Source organism: Ictidomys tridecemlineatus, chromosome 11, assembly GCF_052094955.1.
Source record: "Ictidomys tridecemlineatus isolate mIctTri1 chromosome 11, mIctTri1.hap1, whole genome shotgun sequence".
NCBI lineage: Eukaryota > Metazoa > Chordata > Mammalia > Rodentia > Sciuridae > Ictidomys > Ictidomys tridecemlineatus.
In genome coordinates, this window is record NC_135487.1 from 96,307,781 (window position 1) to 96,328,934 (window position 21,154).

The window sequence follows — 21,154 nt, forward strand, 5'->3', positions numbered from 1 at the left end:
TTATTATTATTATTATTATTATTACTATTATTATTATTTTCATTGGCATTGTGGATGGAACCCAGGAGCACTCTACCACCAAGCTGCACACATAGTCTCATAGGCTTTTTTATTTTTTTATTTTTGAGATAGGGCCTTGATAGATTGCACAGGCTGGCCTCAAACTTGAGATCTTCTTGCCTAAGCCTCCTCAGTTGCTGGAATAACAGGCATGAACCTTGGGCCAAAGGGACCTTTTTAACAAGGGAGGGGCCCTAAACCCTGGATTCCCTTCTGGAGGTAGGCAGATGGTGTAAAATACATCACCTGAAAATGACTTTCTGGTACAGAGTCACCAGATTGGTGAGAAACAAATTCCAGGCTTCAACAAATGTCTCTTGAGGCCCTTCTGGTATGAATCCAAGCTCAACAGGGCTAGGGTAGTAAGGGGTACTGGTTTTTTGCAACTCTGAGATTTTCCTTATAACAACATTTTTCTGGAAGGAGTTTAAAATGAAACAAGCTTTAGAGAAAACAGAAGAATCGAGGCACTAGGAGGTCAAGCTCCCTCCACACCCTAAGGCACCCTGGCTGTAGGTGACAGGGACACAGCAGGCAGGTCTGGGGTGGGGGCGGGCTGAGGGTCTATTCGCAAACATGCTTCACAGCTGTGCACGCAACTCATCCAAAAAAACCTTTCTGTGCTGCTCCAGGACCCTCATCCTTGAGGCGCCCCTTCCCACCAGATGACCCCCTCCTTTAGTCTAACACAACCCATCCCCACCTCACTCCTTTTGTTTGTCCCCTCTCTCCTGGATGGGTACTATCTGCAGTTTCCACCACCACCCCCACCCCCACCCCCCGCCCCCAGAGCCTGGGCGGGCGACCTGGGGGTTGTTCTCCCCCCTCCCCAGGAGAGGCAGCCTGTGACAGGGGCACCCCAGAGCCGAGGCCAATCGCCCCCTCCCCCAGTGTGTGCCATCTGCTGCCTGTCAGCCTCTCTCTGGGTCCTTGATCCCAGGGGCCGGTGGGGGTGTGGGGGGTGGCAAGTTCGACGCCTCCTTCCTGGCTCTTTCCCAGGCGCCTAGAAAACTCTGCCCTCGCCTTGGCCCTTGGCACGCTTCAGTCTAATCCTGGCCATCCCTGGCTGCAAGAGATGGCTCCTTGGGGATGTTGGACATTCTTGGACTCACTAACTGGGGACGGAGGTGGCTGAGGGTGGCAACCCCATTCCGGAGAAAGGGAGGACCTCAGGGCCTAGGTCTTACTTAGTGGATGACCTGGCCTTAGCCTGTCTGGGTATCCTCACGCTCGGTCTCTGTTATAGGCATGTTTGCCTGGGCATTGCATTTCTCCAGTCACCCGACTGAACTTCAGAGATGGCCTTGGGCGCACGCCCACGGCCCCCCTGTCTAAGGCCTTTCTCCGCATCTGTTGGCCTGCTCTCCCTAGTAGCAGGGGTGCGGGGGTGGCATCTACCTCGGCAATCAGCCCAGCACGGGGTTGTCTAGCCAGACCCTGCGGGACTGCTAAGCTAGCTTGGGCCAGGCTGGCGGGCAGGCGGGGAACCACGGGGGTGCTGGCAGCCTGCTTGGGGCGGGCGTCGCTGCTGGGCTGGCCCAGGGCTGCTCTCAGAGGGGAGCGGGTTTTTTCATGAAGGGTTGCCCTGTTTAACTTGTCTCTGAGGGGACACAGCTCTCCACTCTCCAAGTGGTAATTTATCAATCTGCGAGATTGATAACCCCCAAGGCCATGCTGGGCACCTGCTCAGCTTTCCGGGCTCAAGGCGTCCTGGCCCAAGGTGGCGTCACTTGCCTGGGAGGGGGAGATGTGGGGGCCTCTCCTCTACGCACGCCTGCAGCTGGTGGCAGAGAGGGACGCTTCAAAGTAAAGGTTTATGGGAGCCGCCCAGGGAAGATTTTCCTTAAGCATGTGCCCTTCCAGGACCCCAGGACCAGCTAGGAGATCTGAGACTCATCTAGTTCAAGAACTACAGGGACTTGAGGCACCCCCTGGCAAAACTTTGTGGAAAGTAGCAACTTGTTTATTTTTGCCAACTTCGGAGGGAAGGGGTGCTCCTGCAGTTTTCTGGAGATAAGGTGTTAGAGTCACAGCTTGGAAGTGTGCACCAGGCTCAAGAATCCTACAAATGAGGGTATAGGCTAGCTCAGTGGTGTAAGCATTTGTTGGATGTGGGGTCAGAGTGGTCTTGGAACACCAAACCATCGTCAAAAGTCATTTGAGGGTCTGAGGATAATTCTAGTGTGTGGGGCACAAGAAGCAACACTAGGGTAGCTAACCTGTTTGCTCCCCCATTCTTTCAATTTTTGCAGTTTGTAATGCTAATGCATCTGGGTGAGCTTGACAGCCAGTATGGACCTTCTTTTCCCTCTTCCCGCCCCCATGAAGCCAGAGCCCACCACGCTAGCCAATGAGATGCCTGCACATGCGTGGTGCCTGCAAATGCCTCCACAGCGGTATGGGTTTTGTGGGCGGCGGGAGCTGTATTTTCAGCAATGTCCATTGCTCGGTGGTGTTGGCTGTCCCTCCATCTGATCTGAGCAGGAGCAGTGCGGGGTGCCCCAGGGGATAAGAGTGCTCCCCCGCCTGGATTTTGCTCCTCACATCCTCCTGCTGGGTTTCCAGCCAAGCCTGGCTTTATGATGTGTCTCTGCAGTGCAGAGGAGGAGAGCCAGCGTCTACAAAGAAGACAGGAGCGCGAGGGAGGCTGGCAGGCAGAGCCGACTGGAGCGCAGAGGAGCCAGGGCCCAGCCGCCCCGCTGCTCCTGCCCAGGAGGACTGGAGCCCGGCTGCCGCTGCCACCTGATCATCCCCCTCCTCCACCACCGCCGCGGCCTCCCCCCTCTCGGAGCCCCTGGCCAGTGGAGGCGGCTAGCGGGCTGGCGACTTGGCTTTGGCCTGGGGATGGGCTGCATTCACTGCCCTAGGGCAGGCAGCAGCAGCCCTGCGCTCGGGCTGAGAATGCCTGGGGCAAAGCGCGCCTGAACGCTGCCTCCTGAGCCCCCACTCGCCCCCCTCCTCCTCCGGGGGACAGCTCTGGACCTGGCTGAGAGCTAGATAAGGGGGCATAAGCCAGGGGCCCCAAGCCACGGCTTCCAAGCCCCTATGGCCTTTTTGAGCCCCTACCCCCAAGTAGGCTGAGTTGAGGTACCCCCTCGCCATCCATCATAATCTCTAAACCGGGTGTTTGGGCATTTTTTGAGCCATTAATATTTATTTATTTATTTATTTATTTATTTTTTGTGTGTGTGTGCAGCAGGGGATATTTGAAGCCCTTCCTTTTTTTTTTTTTTCCTGGCGGGTACTGAGCTCCCTCACTCCCAACCACCTCCCGGTCTCTCCCGCCTCCTGAGACCCTCTTGACTCCACCTCAGATGGGTTTATTGTGAGCTCCACAACAGGCTGCAAAACCCAGCACAGGGCGGAGGAGGAGGAGAAGGAGGAGGAGGGTGAGGGTGGCGGTGGGGTGGGGGAGGGAGGGAGGGAGGGGCCGCATGGGCTGGGGGCAGGCGGGGGGTGGGGAGAGGGAGGGAGGCGGCTTTTTTTTTTTTTTTTTTTTTGTATAACTCGGCTCAGCCTAGTGACCTCCGGACTTCCCCGCGACCGCCGCTGGGACCGGGAGCCCCCAGCTGCCTCACTGCAACAGGCAGGGCCCCACCTGCGGTCTGCTCCCCGCAGCCGCTGAACCGGCTGTAAAAAAAGAAAAGAAAAGAAAAGAAAAAAGTTTCCAAGAGGCAGGCTGAGAAAGTGGAGAAGGGTTACCCGGAGCGGCGGGGGGCGCCGGGGGAAGCCCGCTGCGGAGGGCGACGGAGCGTCCTGAGCCCCGGAGGTGTCCAGGCGGAAGCAGGTGAAGTCGCGGTCTGTGAAAGGTGAGCGAGCAAGGCACGATCAAGCTAGGAGGGAGAGAGAGAGGGAGGAGAGACCTGCGAGCAGGAGGGCTGCTGGGGACCCTCGGAGTCAGCGGAGAGGAGGAGGAAGCCAGGAGCGGGAGGCGGAGGCGGTGGAGGGGGCACGCCATGGACACCCTACCCGCCCTGACCCTTTCCAGGCCTGGAGCCACCGCTTGCTGGGACCCAGGCCTAGGGTCGCCTACAAGGGGACTTCCTAGCTCCCTCCTTGCGACCCCGGGCCTGAGAGGCCAATCAAGTGGTGTGGCCCAACTTGGTGCGGATTGGGAATCTCCATGCTGGCAAGAGGAAGGAAGAGGCGGTGAGGACGGGCGCCCTGGAGGCTGGCAGCTTGGAGGCCGTCTTTGCTGGTCCCAGCCTCGCTGGCTTTCTCCAGCCCCCTCCTTGTTGCCCGGGGATGTGGAGAGCGGCCAGCGCTGCTGGCACAGGCTTCAGGCGCGCATGCGGCCGGCCACCCCGCGCCCCCTCCCTGCCCCCTGCCCAGGCCACGCGGCTGCTGCCGCACTTCCTGCCTGCTCTGCGGAAGCCAACCAGGCAGGGAGCCTCCGCCAGGATTTCATTGTCTGCGCCATGCAGGCCGGTCACAGGTCCCCCAGGGAGCGCTGTGGACGTCCTCACAGTGTGCCAGGTACTCACCTTCCGCACCCTGGCCAGCTTCCTGCACCGAGTACCCAGGGTGCGCACGTTTGTGATGAGATATGGATATATAGGTACACACACGCACTCCTTCTCCTTGCTTTGCTTTATATTTATAGGACGTCCCGGCTCCAGGGGCCCCTGGAGAGCAGAGGTGCTGGGGAGAGGAAGTGTATGGGCTGAGCCCCTCCCCTCCCATTTTCCTCTAACAGGCTGCCCTCTCCTGGCCTGGCCTGCTGCTTTGTCCCAATTCCAGCCCCTCAGATGGGTGCTTAGCCGCCTGAACACACTGAGGGGTGACTGAGGAACAGGATGAGAGTGGCTGTTTGCCTCTGAAGCCTTAAAGTCCCAAGGCCCTTGTCCTCTCCCAACTCCCTTGATGACCTCTGGCCGCAGCCCAGTTTTGCTCTGAAAAGTTCATTTTCTGAAGGCCTTCGCGGGAAGGCACTGGTGCCCCGCTGTCTTCCTGCCAACCCTGCTCTTGGCTGGAGTGGAAATAATTGAGATGTAATAAATAGAGGCATTCTGGGGTTACAGGTTTCTTGATTCATCTGAGACCACATACAAGTGTAAATTGTCGACATTTGTTTGGCTAAATGTACATGATCTTGCAGGAAGGGCAAAACAAATCCTTTGCACTTTCCGTAGCTTTCTATGTAGATTGGGGTAACTGATATTTAATCCTAATATTTAATTCCCCCAATTAAGTTACCTATTCTCAGGTTTTGAAGGGCCTGTTTCATTCTTGAAAACATTCTTTATGTCTAGTAATTGCTGTTTAGATTCTTACACTTGTTTCCTTGCAAAAACTTAATAAGCAATAATATAATAATAACTATGTGCCTCTGGCAGGAGAATCCTGCTTAACGTTTAACCATAAGGTGCCAAGTGTGCATTAATAATGAAAAGTGCAAAATGCTGTTGACTTAACAGTCATAAAGTAATTCCACAGAACCCGCCAGCCCTGGCAAATGTTTTGGCCTACAATAGTGCGTTCACAGAGGAGGAGGAGGAGGGGGAACCATGAAAGGAGGAAACTGGAGCTAGGCATCTTGGAGTACAGCTCTCCTGGCTAGAGTCGGAAGGCTGGGGATCTGGTTCAATCTAATACAAAGTTGCAATAATTGCTATATCGGTAGCTAACTCTTAAGCTGGTGGCTGTGGAATTCTTCCCCTGATGTAGGACTTAATAGTCTGGCAATTAGATGCATTGATTTCTCTTAACTGTTTATTTGGATGTGTAAACGAAAGGAACTCACCACTGAGGCCAGTGTACAGACTTGCTGCCTGGCTCTGGAAAAGACTCATTTAGGTGGCAGTGGTGGGAGAGTGTGTTTTCAAGGCAGCGTTAGGACCAGCTCCCTCTTTTAACATTTCTCCCCATTTTATTAATGAATTGAAGGGAGCCTGTTCAAACACTGTTTAAAAAGACTCAACAGTGTCTACTTCTGTCTGAAAAAGTAAAAGCAACCATTGCTGCCTATAGTGCTTCGAGAGTAACATCTTTGTCTCAGGGTGACTCGACTTGGTTGCATACTTTTGGTATGCGGTCTGTTGGATATCAGAGGGACAAAACACTTTGTCTGGGCTCTTCAGCAGAGTGTCTTTCTTCCTCTCCTCCTTCACAACATTCTAGGACTTGGAGTTACCTGTACCAGGAGCTCTGTCAAGCCCTGAGTGGGGGTGACCTCCTTTGGTTGTTAAGGCCATCATCTTGGACCTTTTGGAAGGCTGGTGGCTGGGTACATCAACGGTTCAGAAAGTGTGTAGATTATAAACTCTCTTGAACATTAGTTCCCCCTTCCTGCTCTGGGACCTGCAGTTTTCCTGAAGTGTCACTAACTTATGGCATGCAGGCATCTTAACTGTTTCAAGGTAATCTAGTGGTGGTGGATGGCTAGGTTTCCTGATAGCCCCATCCATGTTGCAAGTTGGGTGGGTGGCTTTAGGTGCTTGCTTGTCCTGAACCCTGGCTGAATTAAAGTCCAGACTTGTCTGTGCATGGTACACTGATGTTTGCAAAGAGTATTATCTTTATGTCTTGAAAATATTTGTATAGATATCAGGGTTTCTTCCTATCTGAGTGAGTGTTGGGTAATTAAAACAGAAGAGTACCTTGGAAACTCTTAGTGCCTGGTTATAATAGGTAACCTCAATAGGTGTGGTTGGGCCAATTTGTCAATTTCTGCAAATTCCTGTTGGCTTGCAAGCGCGTTTTGTGTGTAGATATATTAGTCTGTAATCAGAGTAGTTTTGCACTCAAAATGGACTAGTGAAGCCTGGATTGGTTATATATCCCTGTTGAAGTTTTCAGAGCTGGCTGTCAGTTTGCTGTGGGCACCAGGCAGGGTGAAGTGAGTGGGGGAGATAAAGATGGAAACTTTGGATTCATAGCATACGTGCCAGGATGGGGTGGCAGCCAGTGACTGGGGTTGTACACTCAGTAAATAAAAATACTTTACTGCTTTCAAGGATCACCAATTATCTGATTGCTCTGCATGGCTGTCTTTAAGGAGAGTGCTGTTTTACCTATCTTCTTGCACAAAGGTTTGATTTTTAATGTCTCATGAAAAGGGTTCTCTTTGTCTTGATTGATGTCAGGAATAAAAGCATGATGGTGATATCCCTTTGAAAGCTATTGTATTGTCAGCACTGCCTGACAGCCGGAGGGCCTCCCAGCGTTATAGATTAGTGCTGTGTATACACTGACATTTTCTTTGTTATGTTGCTGTTGTTCTACTTGCAAAGTCAATTACACAAGTAGAACAACAGCAACATAACAAAGAAAATGTCAGTGTATGAAAATGTCAGACTGAGGGGATTCCAGTCTGCCTTTTTGGGCACACTTGGGCTTGGGAAGGATTTTCATCCCTGTGTGAAATCTTGCTAGTGAATGGAAGGAAGACTCGACATGTCTAAATCTGAAAATGGTTCCAGAGGGTGTTTTTATTTACCTGCCATCTTCACCATCACTCCCTTCTCCAGAAAATCTGAAAGTCCTGAGTTCCCTAACCTGGTCACGGAAGAGGCGGTCACCTGGAGCAGGGGCTTGCAGAACCATCTCTCTCGCCCCACAGAACAGGGTGTAGGAGATACCCTGGCCCCTGCCCGCCACCACTACAGACTGCAGGTGACGGGCTCCATCAGGAAACTGTCCATCCGAGAACAGTAATGGTGGCCCCTAAAGTTATTATTATGAACCACCAGACAAGAGCCTGTGTTCGCCAACAATTTGTCAGAACTAATTTTGTTATTCTCCAATAATTGAAAATTAATGTCTTGAAGTGAAAGCAGATGTTCAAGTCATCTTCTGAATCGGGATGTAAAATGGGGCTCTGTGGATGTGCTCACTAATCTAACAGCAATTTCCCTCTCCTCCATAATGGGGGTTGCTCGGCCTATGTCACCCAAGGCCAGAGATTGAGAACTGAGAGAAGGGGGCCTGGGTGGCACTCTGTGCTCCTTGGGGGTTTGTTTGGGAGGGAGACTGCGCCAATAAAAATCTTTTTATTTGAGCTCTGGAATGTGGAGAGTTCATTGTTGAGGATGTTCAGTTGCTGGAGACATATTTGCTGAGATAATTCAAAGCATTGTGCTGGGATAGGTAAGGGGAGCCCTGGCAGGGGGAGAGTGGCTTCCTACAGATGTGTGGGTCCCTAACTGTCATGTCCTTTCGCTGTTGCATGGTGAGGCTGCTTAAAGTCACGCATTCCTGGGCCTGGATCCCAGAGACCTCTGCTCACCTGGCTGACCTGAGCAGGGGCTCAGAACTCTGTGTCTCTCCTTTTTTAAAAAATAGGGGTAAAATACGCATAATATAAAATTCACATCTTAACCATTTTTAAGTAGTATTTAAATACCCAACATTGCAGCTGATACCACCTCCAAGTAGTGATGGTTGGGGGAAGGCCATTACTTCAAATTTCAGTCTTCCAGGGCAGATGTGAAAAAACTGGCTCAGAAGATGATGTGGGGTCTCAAAAGCTCATGGTTCTTTTTCTTTCTTCAGAGTGAGAGGTGAGTCAGGTCTTCCTGCTGCTAAGAGAGAGCAGGAGCCTAGCCCCATCAGGGCCAGTGGGACTGGGGTGCCAGGGACAAGGACAGGAACTTTCTAGTGATCTGGTGACCATTCCCAGGATTAGAACATTTGCCTTCTTTTTGGGGGGTGCCATTCTTCTTAGGAGACTAAGCCTGGCTGGGTGTGAGCTCCCCTAATGGCTCCCGTAGGCCAGATCTCGAGTGGCTCCTGCACTTGCCTGCCAGGGCCCAGGCAGCATCGGCTCACCTAGCCCGGTGCACTTGGGGCAGGTTTGTCTGTGATGGGGAGAAGGGAGGAGCAGCTGTTACAGGATGGCCACCTGGCTGCCTTGATTTGTGGTGTCCTTGAAGCCCCATGTTGGGCCTGTAGGTCTGGGCTTTGCCTCAGCGTGTGGTCTCCTCCTCTGCCTTCTCCAAAGTGCTGAGAAACTTTTTCTCCCCTGATTTCCCTGTAATTGAGATTTGCCCTTTCATTAACTGGGTATTAATTATTTTGTGCAGGTTGTCATTCCCTGTCCTGCTGTGAGGTTTATCTCTTCTGTTGATCCTAATTAAGTAAAAAATACTGTTCACCTAACTCCTGTTGCACCAAATTTTACCTGCCTGAAAGCAGAGTGATGGCCATCTGGGCCTGGTCAGGGAGCAGGGCATTCCTGGAGATAGCGGGTGGGGTGGGGGTGGGGGGGTGGGGGTGGGGTGGGGGGGGATGGGGGGATGGCAGGCGAAGAGCTGTGCCCCTTGGCCTGGGTGCGGTGGGGCTATGGAGCACTGGCAGTATACAGTGTGTTTCTGCTTCCTGAACAAGAGATTTGGTTTTGTCCTTAGCCCCCATGGGGCTATAGGTTTGAATTTGGGGAGATGGGAGACAATCACCAGCTCCAGGTACTCCCCAGGGAGAGGACAAGGGAGGAGAGCAGGCTGGCAGGCTGGTGGCAAAGGGACAGTTTCCCATCACCTGAGGTGGAGGCTGCAGAGAACACTGGGGATTCGTGAGCAGTACACCTGTTCTTGGTGTCCCAAAAGAGCACCTGCAGCTGCCCTGTTCCCCCCAAGAGGGACAGTAGTCAGCCAGGGCCCTGGGCATGTACATTGGGAAGATTCAGGCCTTTACTGTTGTTGCCTTTGAATCTCTCAGAATCCTGAAAAACACGGGAAAGGGACCCTGGAGTTCCTTCATTCAGACGTGTGTGTGTGTGCGCACGCGCGCGCGCGCACCTGGACCTGCACACTGCTGTTTTCAGGGAGCTCTCTCTCTCTCTGTGCCACATCCTTGCATCTTTAGTTGCTGCAGTCTGGCTGGGCACAAAATCACGAGCCACTCACAGCCTTGTAGATTCAAACAGCAATTCTTTATTCCCGAACTCACACGGGCATTCTACACACGTTCTGGGGAAATCCACGTTCTCTGCAAAATCCATGTTCTCCACCAGGCTCAAATCAGCAGGATACGCCCTATTCCTGGCAGGGTACACCTTAAACCTGGAACTGCCCTAAACCCGAGGAGTGGGATACTCCCTAAAACCTTATCCGCCCTAAACCCGGATCCGCCCTGGTCCTTGAGCAAGGTCACCTTACTCAAGCATACATGCAATGTCACTGCAAATGACCTGAGTCTAAGACAAGCCCATTTCCACAATGGAGAGTCCTTACTCTAAGCAACATGTGGTAGGCTGACAAGAAAATTTTGATGCTTCATTTCTACTTGGCAATGGCTCTCAGTATTTAGTTTCACACATCCATCTGCAATCTGGCTCCCACAATTTAGGGGCATGGGTACTCGTTCCACCTGTTGAGGCCACAGAAAACCACTCAGGTTCCCAGTTCCCAGAGCAACCCTGTGGAGAGCTGGTCGGGCTGGTCCTGCCTTCCACATGGGAGAGCACCTTGCCTGGCACAGGGCAGACTGGGGGACCTCATGCTCCATCACAGATGAGGACCCAAGCTGGGATTCTGGACTACTGTGTTTACAAATAAAAGGACTTCTGAACTGAATGAGTGAAGATGTAAACTGTTGGGAATGAACTGGTGAGCAAGCGAGTAAGTGAATGAATGACTAGGTCGTGGCTAATGAATTTCTAAGAGAAACAGTGAGTGAATGAGCTCACAGGCAGGACTTGGGCTCCCGTGGGTGTTACTCTCTCTGGTCTCTCCTGCCCTCCTGGTCTCCCTCCGCCTTTTTTCCTGCTCAGGAGGTGAGGCTGCCAGCCCTCATGCCCCGGAGCTGGGGGTGGCTTGTGCCATCCTCTTCCTCCTCAGGTGCTCCATGCAGTGAGACGGTAGTTGCTGCTCACGGGGGGCCTGTGCCCTGTATGGTCCTAGGCTTGAAAAATAGTCTTTTAAAAATGATAAAAGAAATATGAGATTTTTATATTAATTTGAAATAAAACAGAATGTTTGACTCAATAAATTCCCATCCTGCTGCTTATGGTCATCCTGCCACAGAGATTCAGGGGTCAGACTGGACATCCTTAACTGGCTTGGTGCTGGCCAGTGCTGGGCAGTTCAGCTACCATTGAGTGGCCTTCAGGACCCTCCTCATCTTTCAGGGAGGGTTTGCCCCAAGATTAGCCCTAGAGTGAGGGGTAGGGACGGGAGAAGGAAGCAGGAGGGAGGAAATGGGCAGTGCTTGCAGGGAAAACTGCTGCCCACAGTAGAAAACCAAGGCTCACTCTGAGCTGGCAGAGTGGTGCATGCGTGTGATCCCAGCAAGTGATCTCAGGAGTCTGAGGCAGGAGGATTGCAAATTTGAGGCCAGCCTTGGCATTTTAGTGATGCCCTTAACAATTTAGCCAGATCCTATCTAAAAATAAAAATAAATAAATAAATAAAAAGGGCTGGGGATGTAGCTAGGTGGAAAAGCACCTCTGCATTCAATAATCCCCAGTTGTGTAAAAGCAAACGAACAAAACTATCTCCAAGGTGAGGCTCAAAATGCTTTATTTTTTTGGGGGGGGAATGGGTGTGTGTTGGAGGCAATGAGTTCCATGATCTGGGGAAAGATAGTGTTCTCTTTCAGTCTTAGTTTCCCTATCTATGAAATGGGATGGAACCAGTTGGATCACCTGCATGTCTTAGGTGCTATAGGATTTTAATTACTGGAACACAAGAAGTGGCAAACACACAAAACTTGGGTTTTAAAATAATGCAGGCTAAACTGGGTGCGGTGGTGCAGGCCTGTAATCTCAGCGACTTGGGAGGCTGAGGTGGGAGGATCGCAAGTTCAAAGCCAGCCTCAGCAATGGCGAGGCACTAAACAACTCAGTGAGGCCCTGTCTCTAAACAAAATATAAAATGGGGATGGGGATGTGACTCAGAGGTTGAGTGCCCCTGAGTTTAATACCCAGTACCCCTCCAAAAAAAGTTTCTTTTCCATGTGCTGGGTCCACAGTGGATACATCTGAGTTGGCTGCTCTACGGCATCTGCTGCAGGGAAACTGAGTCCTTTCTAGCCCTTTATAAGGTTTAGGATGAGCAACTGATTGGGAGAGACTTGAGGCTTGATGGTGATGTTTCCAGGTGTCTGAGAGGGAGAGTTGGTGGTGATGAGCATTGTTGGTCCCAGCTGGGGGTGTCTCCGGCTCTTTGGCTCCAGGTGTTCTGCAAAGCATTGCTGGTCATCTGGGTGCTGCTGTAATCCAGTGGTGACCAGGCCAGACACATATCCATCCAGAGTCACCAGCTCTGATCCTTGTGGAGGACACATGGAGGGACAATCAGGACCTTGCTCTTTGGCCACCATGGGGCTCTGTCTTCCTCTTCTCCCCTGTTCCTCCATGAGATTCTCACAGCAGCTTTCTGATTTACTTATCTCAGTTTCACAGGTGCGCAGACTGAGGCACAGAAGTCCCTTGCCTAAGGTCAGACTGCTGGAAGTAGCAGAGCTGGGATTTGAGGGCAGGCCTTATCTAGGTCCAGAGCCTGAGTCAGTCATCACCACCTTTATTTATAACTACCTCTGTGGCTGTGAAAGACAGCAGAGGCCCACCTCTGGTTTGGGTGAGACAGCCATGAATAAAGACACCCAGGGCGAGCCCTCCTTCCCACCCTTCTGTCCATCCGTGGAGTTCTGCCTTTAGGGCTGTCCATGTTCCAATCTGGGGGGCGGGGAATTGACATCTTAAAAAATAGTACCACTCTTTTCCCAGAGCACTAGCATCCTGGGTGCCCCCTTCCCCAGGGCCTTTTCAGTGGTGCCTTTACACTAGGCCTGGGTGTGTACACCTGTGTGTGTCAGTTTAAACACAGATGGTGCCTGCTATTCCCTGGCTACACTGACTCTCAATTCATATTTTTCATGTAGCAGAGATTTCAGTTTTGGTTGCACAATTAACATCATTGTAGGCACTCAAAAAAAAAAAAAAAAAAAAAAAACTTGCCCTGGGCCCAGCATCTGGAGTCTTTGACGAGGGGTTCCAGGTCAGTGTTTCTTTGAAAACTTCCTGGGAAACTTGAATGTGCAGCCAGGGTTAAGAATTGTTGGTGAAGGAGTTAGCACCAGGTGTGCGTCACACATCTCCACGTTACAGCCAGAGAGGGTCTATGGAAAGGATGCACCAGAATTATTGATTGTTTTCATGGAGTTGGGGATCAGACCCAGGACCTTCAGTACCCTAGGCAAGAACTGGACCACTGAGCTACATTCTCAACCCTCTAGAACTTACAGTCCTCTAGTGGTGGACATACAGTTGCTTTCTACTGTTTTGCTGTTAGTGACAATGCTGCAGCGAGCATCCTCAGGTATCCATTTTTGTGTTCTTGTTTGAGTATTTCTTAGGCTGGACTCCTAGAAGTGGAATTATTGGGTCTAAGGGTATCACTCAAAAAATTTGATACTTTTTTTTTTTTTTTGTACTATGGATTGAACTCAGAGGGTACCTGGCCACTGAGGCATATCCCCAGCCCTATTTTGTATTGTGTTTGGAGACAGGGTCTCATTGAGTTGCTTAGTGCCTTGAGTTGCTGAGACTGGCTTTGAACTTGTGATCCTCCTTTCTTAGTCTTCTGAGCTACCAGGATTACAGGCTTGCACCACTGTGCCCAGCAATTTGGTAGATCTTTCTGAGTCACCTTGTGCAAAGGCTGTGCCGGGGAACTCTTCAACAACAGGGCCCAGGTGCATGGCACATTCCTCTGAACCCTTGCCCACCTAGAAGATTTTCTTTCTTCTCTTTGTTTCTTTTATCCCCCTTGCCCTTTTTGCTCTTTGCCCATCAGGCAAGCAAGACATTGGACATTGTTTTTGTTTGTACTTCTTTTATTATTATTAGCAAAGTTGACCACTTTGGTTTCATTTCTTCTCTGGACAGCTTGGCTGCACTGGGTGCAGGGCAGGCTGCACCCAGTAGGCATCTCTTTCCTTCGGTGAGTTTTTCGGTCTTTCCCCCACCTCCCTTGCATACATCCATTCTTCCATCTGAATCTTGAGCATCTTACCAGCTGAGCTTAGCCTGGGCTTCCAGGAAGATGATTGAGAACCAAGAGGAAGCCATGTGTTGAGAGAGCCCATAGACTGGAAGGGTATGAGGCCTCAATCCCCAGACCAGACAGGGCAGTCCAGCATTGAGGTCCAGGCTTAGGGCTGGGGAGTGGGGGAGTTGGGGGAGATTCTTTTTTGATAGGGGAAATCAGACAAAGCATATTGAATGGCATTTTGTTTGGACCCTGAAGGGTGAGATCAGACCACCAGGAGCAAATAACATCAGAAGAGCCCTCTTGGTACAAGTGCTGGCCTGTGTTCTTTACAGGCAGGGTCTCATTTAATATTGGCACTAATTGATGCTTAGGTGGGGCCTCAGGCTTTCTTTTTCATGAGCAACAATGGATCTTGGAGAATCTTCAGCTGAGCATTCTTCTCATATGGATGGTCAGACTTGCCCAGAGAGATTGCAAGTCAGGTGTCCAAGGTTATACACTGACCTTGTGGCAGAACTGTGCCTAGGGGAGGGCCAAGATGTGCTGGGGGAGCTTGCTATGGCCACTGACCCAGGGTAGGACCCACTTTGGAGACAGCCTGGAGACCCCTAAGCTTCTGGAGTTTGGGGCAATTCTGAGCAGATGGGTCTGGGCTCCCAACCCTGCTCCCACACACCCTTGCTGTGTTACTGCTGAGTCTTAGTTTATTTTTCTCCCTCCCAGGGGAAGTGTGAGGAGGACTCCCTGGAGCTGAGTGCGATGGTGCAGGCCTGTAATCCCAGTGATTCAGGAGGCTGAAGCAGGAGGATCGCAAGATCAAAGCCAGCCTCAACAACTTATTGGGTCTAAGGGTATCACTCAAAAAATTTGATACTTTTTTTTTTTTTTTTTTTTTTGTACTATGGATTGAACTCAGAGGGTAAGCAATTCAACAAGACCCTGTGTCAGAATAAAAAAATAAAAGTGCTAGGGATACAGCTCAGTGGTTAAGCATCCCTGGGCTCAATCCATAGTTCAAAAAATAGAAAGAAATCTTAAGGGAGAGAGAGCTGTAAGTTGAGTAGCCATACAGCGGAGGGTTAGTTATTTCTTCTGGTGGGATCCCACCGCAGACTCTCCCATTCCCTCTCATTTATATCTATGCTCAAAATGCAGCACTGGAGATAATGGGCAGGAAACAACAACAAACTTTTAATCTGTCACCTGCTGTGTGACACCTAGCTCTCTTGGTGATGCCAGATTGTGCATCCCTCCTCATGTCCATCCTCTCACCCCACCAGAGGACTGCTACCCATCTCAGGAGCCTCCTGGGCCAAGCACAGTGAAGCTGATTGTGTGGGAGGGAAGGTGTATGCCCCAGAATGGGTTGCCCATGTGTCTGTGTGTGCATGAGTCCATGTGCTTGTGGGTATGTGTACTTGTATGTGAGTTGTGTTTGTGCTGGTGTGCTCATGTGTGCTCACACATGCATCTGTACATTTGTGCATGAGTCAATGTGAATGAATGCATATGAATGGCCTTGTGTGTCTGCAGCTGAGGGAAAGGACTTTTGTAATTGCTTGCCTGGTTCAGAATCTCAGTAAAGGGGGCTGTGTTGCTTTGGGTATAGTTTGTACCAAAAGTTTGGAACTCCTAGGCTCATAGGTTTTCACCCAGAGAGAATGCACATGGGTGAATTTACTTTATATGCTTTCATTCAAATAATTGGAGCATCTTCTGTGTGTAGTGCACTGTGCTAGACTCAGTCCTATTAAAAAAAAAAAAGAAGCAAATTCTTTCTTCTAAGAATCAGTTGATCATTTATAAAGCTGTGGTCATGAGGGTGGCTAAAAAGTATTTTTTATGGCCAAATGCATTTGGCAAACACTGGAATAAACAATTAAAAAGTTTTTTTAAACCTTTAGGTCTTCTCTGAGCCTTTAAAATGCTAATGTAGGACTCAGATATTTTTAGTAGTTTGTGATTTCCAAACTTATTAGATTACTCTTTGTGGAATTCTCTTATCTTGGACACAGTTTGGGTTTCAAGGCTTTTAGAGTTGACATTATTTACTGGCTCTTCATTTGTTCATTCATTCAGCCCAAGTGTTTACTGAGCACCTATTATATGCCAGGTATGCTCAAGGTGCTGAAGCTCCACAGGTGAGAAGACAGAAGTATATTCTAGTAAGATTGAGGGGCCCATCTACAAGTATATGGGTCCATTCATCCTTGAAAGCCAATCCTGGAATAGGCAGGGAATGGTGTGGGAGGTTTTCTGGTTAGGGCCATTCTGGAAGTGACACTTGAGCTCAGATGACAGGGGGGTTCATGAGGGGATTTGGGGACCCGAAAGTCTTTGCAGTTGATGATTCGGAGGGGCTGGGAGGGGCTGGGAGGTTTGGGGGAAAGTCTGGAGAGAGGGCTCTCTGAATCTTGCCCTCAAATTCTGGGAGCACCTGCTACCAACTTAGTACCTTTGGTTTCCCTGGTGCAGTCCAGAAACCAGAGAGAGGCTTTCCCTGGTGTTGAGTCAGTTAAAGGGGATGATTGCAGGCACGGGTGCTTCAGGGTTCCAATCTTGTCCTAAGAACTTCAGTGGCTTGGCCCCTTTTCCTGCCCCAGACCTATCTCGATGTAATTCCTCACCATGAAAGGAGGAGGATGACTTCTCCCTGGGCCTGCCTGCTGTGCACACCACCTGGCCAAGCGCCTTGCTTTTGTGCCCATGCCATGTCCCCAGCGCCTGGCACTAGACTCACATTCCCCCCACCCCCCATCTGACAGTTGGGGAAATGAGGCCAGGAGGCTTCCCAGCCGATTCCCGCAGAGGGCCAGCCAAGAATCCAACCCTTTTCCAAGCCAGGCTGTGATCCGAGGCTGGTGGTGTGTGTGGGGGTGCACCTCGGTGGTGGGGACAACAGAGATTTTCAGGACTGGAGAGTTGAGGCCCCTTAAAGCCACCTGGCACCTGTCTGCAGAGTGGCCCCATAGGGTTTGGGTCCTGAGAGAGGAGCTGGAAGAGCGAGCGGGTGGGAGGTGGGGTGGGAGGAGGGGGATGGAGAAGCGGCTGGTGTGGGGTGGGGTAGGCAGTTGGGTACGAGTGTGGGGGGGCGGTGGCGATGAGACAGAGGCGGTAAGGCATGGGAGGGGGCCTGGGGGCTCTTCCTGCCCCTCGACCTGGGCAGCTCGGGACCTCTTTGAGGCCACTGTCCTGGGAACGCGTTGGCCCACCCCCCACGCGGGAGGGCTCCAAGGGAGGGCTCCAAGGCTGCGGCGTAATAACTCAGGGCCAGGTTTGGGCACAAATCGGCCATGGCAGGGGTCTGGCTGGGAAGGCGCAGGCTGCCCGCTGGCTGGCTCGCTTGCTGGCGCTGCCCTGGTGGGGCCGCTTGTTCCGCTCAGCAGGCCGCCTGCTCCTCAGAATCTGGCGCCCCCAGGACTGCAGAGTCCCAGTCCCCGCGCTGAGGGGCGCCGGTCAAAGCAGCGTCTCACCTTCAGCTGGGCACCAGCCATGGGTGGGCTGACGCCCCCGCTGGCCAGATGTGCGCCTTGGGGGAGCCCTGGGGTCCTTGAGCACTGATTGGCTCTCAGATTTGGGGAGGAGTTAAAGGAGGCAGGGAGTGCAGCCTGGACTATCCAAATGTATGGCAATAAAAATAAATGCAATTTCCAGGTCCTAGGGACTGATCTGCGCACTCACTTCATTCATTCCTTAACATGCACTTCACAGTATCTGAGTAAGGCCATGATTATCCCCGTTTTACAGATGAGGAAACTGAGGCTCAGCTAGGACCAGATAGGATCCGAATATAGGCCTCTCTGACTCCAGAACCTTGTAGTCCCTGTAGGGTGTCCAGGCATGCATGGATGGGCTGGGCATCTGGGCATGGGGGCCGTTCTGAGTGCATTTGCACATGTCCAAGAAATTAAAGATAGGTTAGCAGGCAGATCGTAGTCATTCTGGGTTTGCCATTTCAAATTCATTCACAGGCTCCTTCGTCTGAGGGATATTCTGAGTCCGGGCCAGGCCTTTTGCTTTTGTGGGGTCTCTCTACCTTGGGGGAGCAGACAGTCGGTGCGGTGGGGTATGTGGCAGTGAGACCCCAATGAAGAGTAAACAGTTCCACCAAGAAGCAATTTCTTGCTGAGAGAATGCTCTGCTTATCTGACTTAGTCAGGGTCCTCGGGGAGGACATTGCAGAGGACATTGGTGCAGGATAAAGAGAGGTGACTGCTGAGGAAGGTGTGTAGTCCCCTCTGGCTCTGAGTGCCTTCCCCAGGGTTGCAAAGGAGGAAGGATAAGAGGAGGCTGTGGCTGCTGTCTGTAAGGACCTTAAGGGAAAAATCTGGGTACTCTTGGGCACATATGTCGGGAAGGGCAGGGACGAGTGCTGACTGGCTCTCCCGAGAGATTTGGAGCCCAGGTGAAGAAGAGCCAGGGCAGAACAGTGATAGAGACTGCCTGGCATGGGTGGCATTGTGGGGTGGCCCTTGGTGCATACACATAGGGTCTGTCTGAAGAGTCCCCAGGGCAGGCCACCTGGACCTCGAGCTTTAACCCTCAAGGTCCCCAGAGGTTCTCATTGGTACCTGCAAGTACCAGGGAGTAGGTTGTAGGAAACGTTTCTTGTTTGTCTAATGAGGAAAGGAGGACCACAGAGGCCAGCAGCCTTGTCCTGCTGCTCCTGCAGCAGGGCTTGTGACCATCTTTCAGTTGGGACGTTCATTTCCTGGGTCTCCAGATCCCATGGAGAGGAATTTATCAAGGCTTGCCTTCCCCTCACTTCGATGTTAGGGTTGGAGGTAGAAAGGAGATGCTGGTGGGTGCACCATTAGTCTCACCCGAGTCCCTGAGCCTGGTTCTAGACTGAGCTACCCCCGTCCAACCAGGATCTAGCTAGGTCAGTAAGGAAACACCTGCCCCCATGTGCCCATTGTATCCCCAAGTCCACTTTAATTGGGTCTCCAAACGGGCTTTACACTTTAATTGGGTCTCCAAACGGGCTTTACACTTTAATTGGGTCTCCAAACGGGCTTTATTCTGAATTTCCTGTCTGGCTCCAAATACCCATTGCTCAGGCTATTCTAGGGGAATGGAGAGGACTGTGGATTCCCAGGACTGAGTTTGTTTCCCCACTTGGACTTGCTGGGCGAGTCTGAGCCTGTCCCAGAACTCCTCTGTGTCTCTTGTCTTGCTTTATTTTTCTTAGGAGAGTTTCAAGTCTGCTTCCGGGGAGGGAGGTTTGACTTGAGATGAAGGGGACAGGACATTTATCTATAGTGCTTGCTAAGGTGTACTCTGGGCCAGCTGCATGCTGAGTGCTTGATGAGCCATTTCTCATGAGTCCTATCAACAGCTCTGTGAGGTTGGTACCATTATGCTTGACCTGTCTGCAGTTGAGGCAGCTTTGAGGGACAGCCAGGGATTCAAGGTCATATAAGTGGCCTGATGCCACCCACCATGCCTGCCTGAGTCAATCCCAGGACGGCTTCTACATACCTGTTGAACCGCTGACATCGTGGTCCCCCTCCCCCAGGAGCTTGTCTCTGGGACAGATGGGCAAACAGTTATGAACTCTGAGGCTGGAGACACTGTGGTCCCCCTGAGGACCCAGCTGTGGCCAGCCCCACCCTACCCCCTACTCTGGGCCTGGCAAGCTGCTGAGGTTCAAGTGGGGGAGAAGCAGCTTGGACTGGTCAGGGGTGGGAGGATGAGGCCAGGTCCTGGGTCATTTCAGTGGGTGCTGGGCTGGGTTTTACCTGCTTCTTGGTTTCCTGGCTACTGCAACATAGCAGTGTCCATTGCTGGGCCCAGCTGGGCCAGCAACTCTGTCCTGCCATGTGGGAGGTGTTTACCTCTTTTAGGGATTTTGGGTGGACAGTCCTTTCTTTTATTCTGTCCCCTCCTATCCTATCCCCCAGGCCTCAGGAGCTCCACTGGCTCAACTTGGAAACTTGGATGTACTTGGTGAGAGTCTGTAGCCTTGCTGAGGGACTCAAATCAGGGCCCTGCCCTCTGGACCTCTTTCTGCCTCCACCCAAACTGCCCTCTGGCCCCAGGCCTGGCCTATAAGTCTGCATCATCTTCACTGTGACATCTCTGCAGAATGGGTGGGTGTGTGCCCCCTCCCAAGCCTGCTTTCTCAGGCTGCCCTTCGTGGGGCACCCATGCTGGCTGAGGGGCTCCGAGCTCCAGCCCTTCTCTCTCCTGAAGTCTAGCTAATCAGCCACTGGTTGGACCCTCTGCATTCTCTGCCCTCTGCCCGCTCCTTTGCTGGCTTCCTTGGACCCAGGGACCCTGGAGGTTTCTGGACCCTATAGAGTTGCCTGGGTGTTGTGTTTTTTTTTGGGGGGGGCATGCTGGGTGGAGGAGCTGGGAGCTGGGAGACAGGCCGATGACTGGGTCAGGGCCAGCCAGGGGTGGAGACTGACTACCAGCCCGTGTCTCCCTGGATCAAACTGTGATCCCCAGTCCCTTCCTCTGGTGGTCCAGAGCCTGGCTTCCCCGCCCTCTTTGGCATTTCCTGTCTGCCTCCTTTTCATTTTGCAGCCAGACTCCCCAGGGGTTCCTCTGGGGGGGGGGGGACAAGAGCCTACTCTAACCTTTCTCCCTGGTGACAGGACCTGACTTGGCCTGGCATGGCTGTGGTCCCACTGAGCCTGGGGTTTGGCTTGACCTCGTCTTCCTACATTTCTCCGCACCCACCTTCTGGCTGGGAAGCGGGGTCCCAGCCGGGCTCCCCTCCAGGTCTGAGTCAGAGAGCCACGGTCTGAGATGCTCCTCAGAGGCCTCTGGGCTGAGGCTAGTTATGCCTGTGGGCTCTGGAAGAGGCTGAAGGATTAGGGATGAGGAGAGGCAAGCACTGGCCTTCTGGGGCAGGAGTCAGGACTGAGGCCTCTCTGGACTTAATTCTGAGGCGGTTTTGAGGACCTCCAAAGCACAGCACCTCGCTGCTCTCCCCGCCCCCCAGGCCCACCCCACACATGGGCTTGCCTTTCTAGGCATCCTCCCCTGGTCCCCTCCCCCTGGGTGCCTTCTTGAGCTCCTTGGGCCCCTCTCCCAGCCCTCCTGGGCCCCCTTATTCCTCCTTGACCCACTTTAGTCCCCTGTTGCTGGGGGAGGGGAGCTCACAGCTCGTAGCTCTGATCCTTGCTGCCTCCCCCAGCATCCCTTGGGGC

At 52.1% G+C, this 21,154-nt stretch overlaps 1 protein-coding gene and 1 long non-coding RNA gene across 2 annotated transcripts in view; one reads left to right on the top strand and one right to left on the bottom strand.

Annotated features, from left to right (window-relative positions):
• Positions 1–2,001: 2,001 nt before the first annotated feature.
• Positions 2,002–4,920, bottom strand: LOC144368201 (uncharacterized). Its single transcript, XR_013427975.1, has 2 exons — positions 4,545–4,920; positions 2,002–3,690 (listed from the first exon to the last, which is right to left on the bottom strand). It is a non-coding gene; the product is annotated as an uncharacterized LOC144368201 (long non-coding RNA).
• Positions 3,531–21,154, top strand: part of LOC101957588 (uncharacterized) — a 75,309-nt gene continuing 57,685 nt past the window's right edge. Inside the window, 1 exon segment of the mRNA XM_078026854.1 lies at positions 3,531–4,618. Coding sequence (XP_077882980.1) covers positions 4,017–4,618 — 602 coding nt within the window. The 5' untranslated portion in view covers positions 3,531–4,016.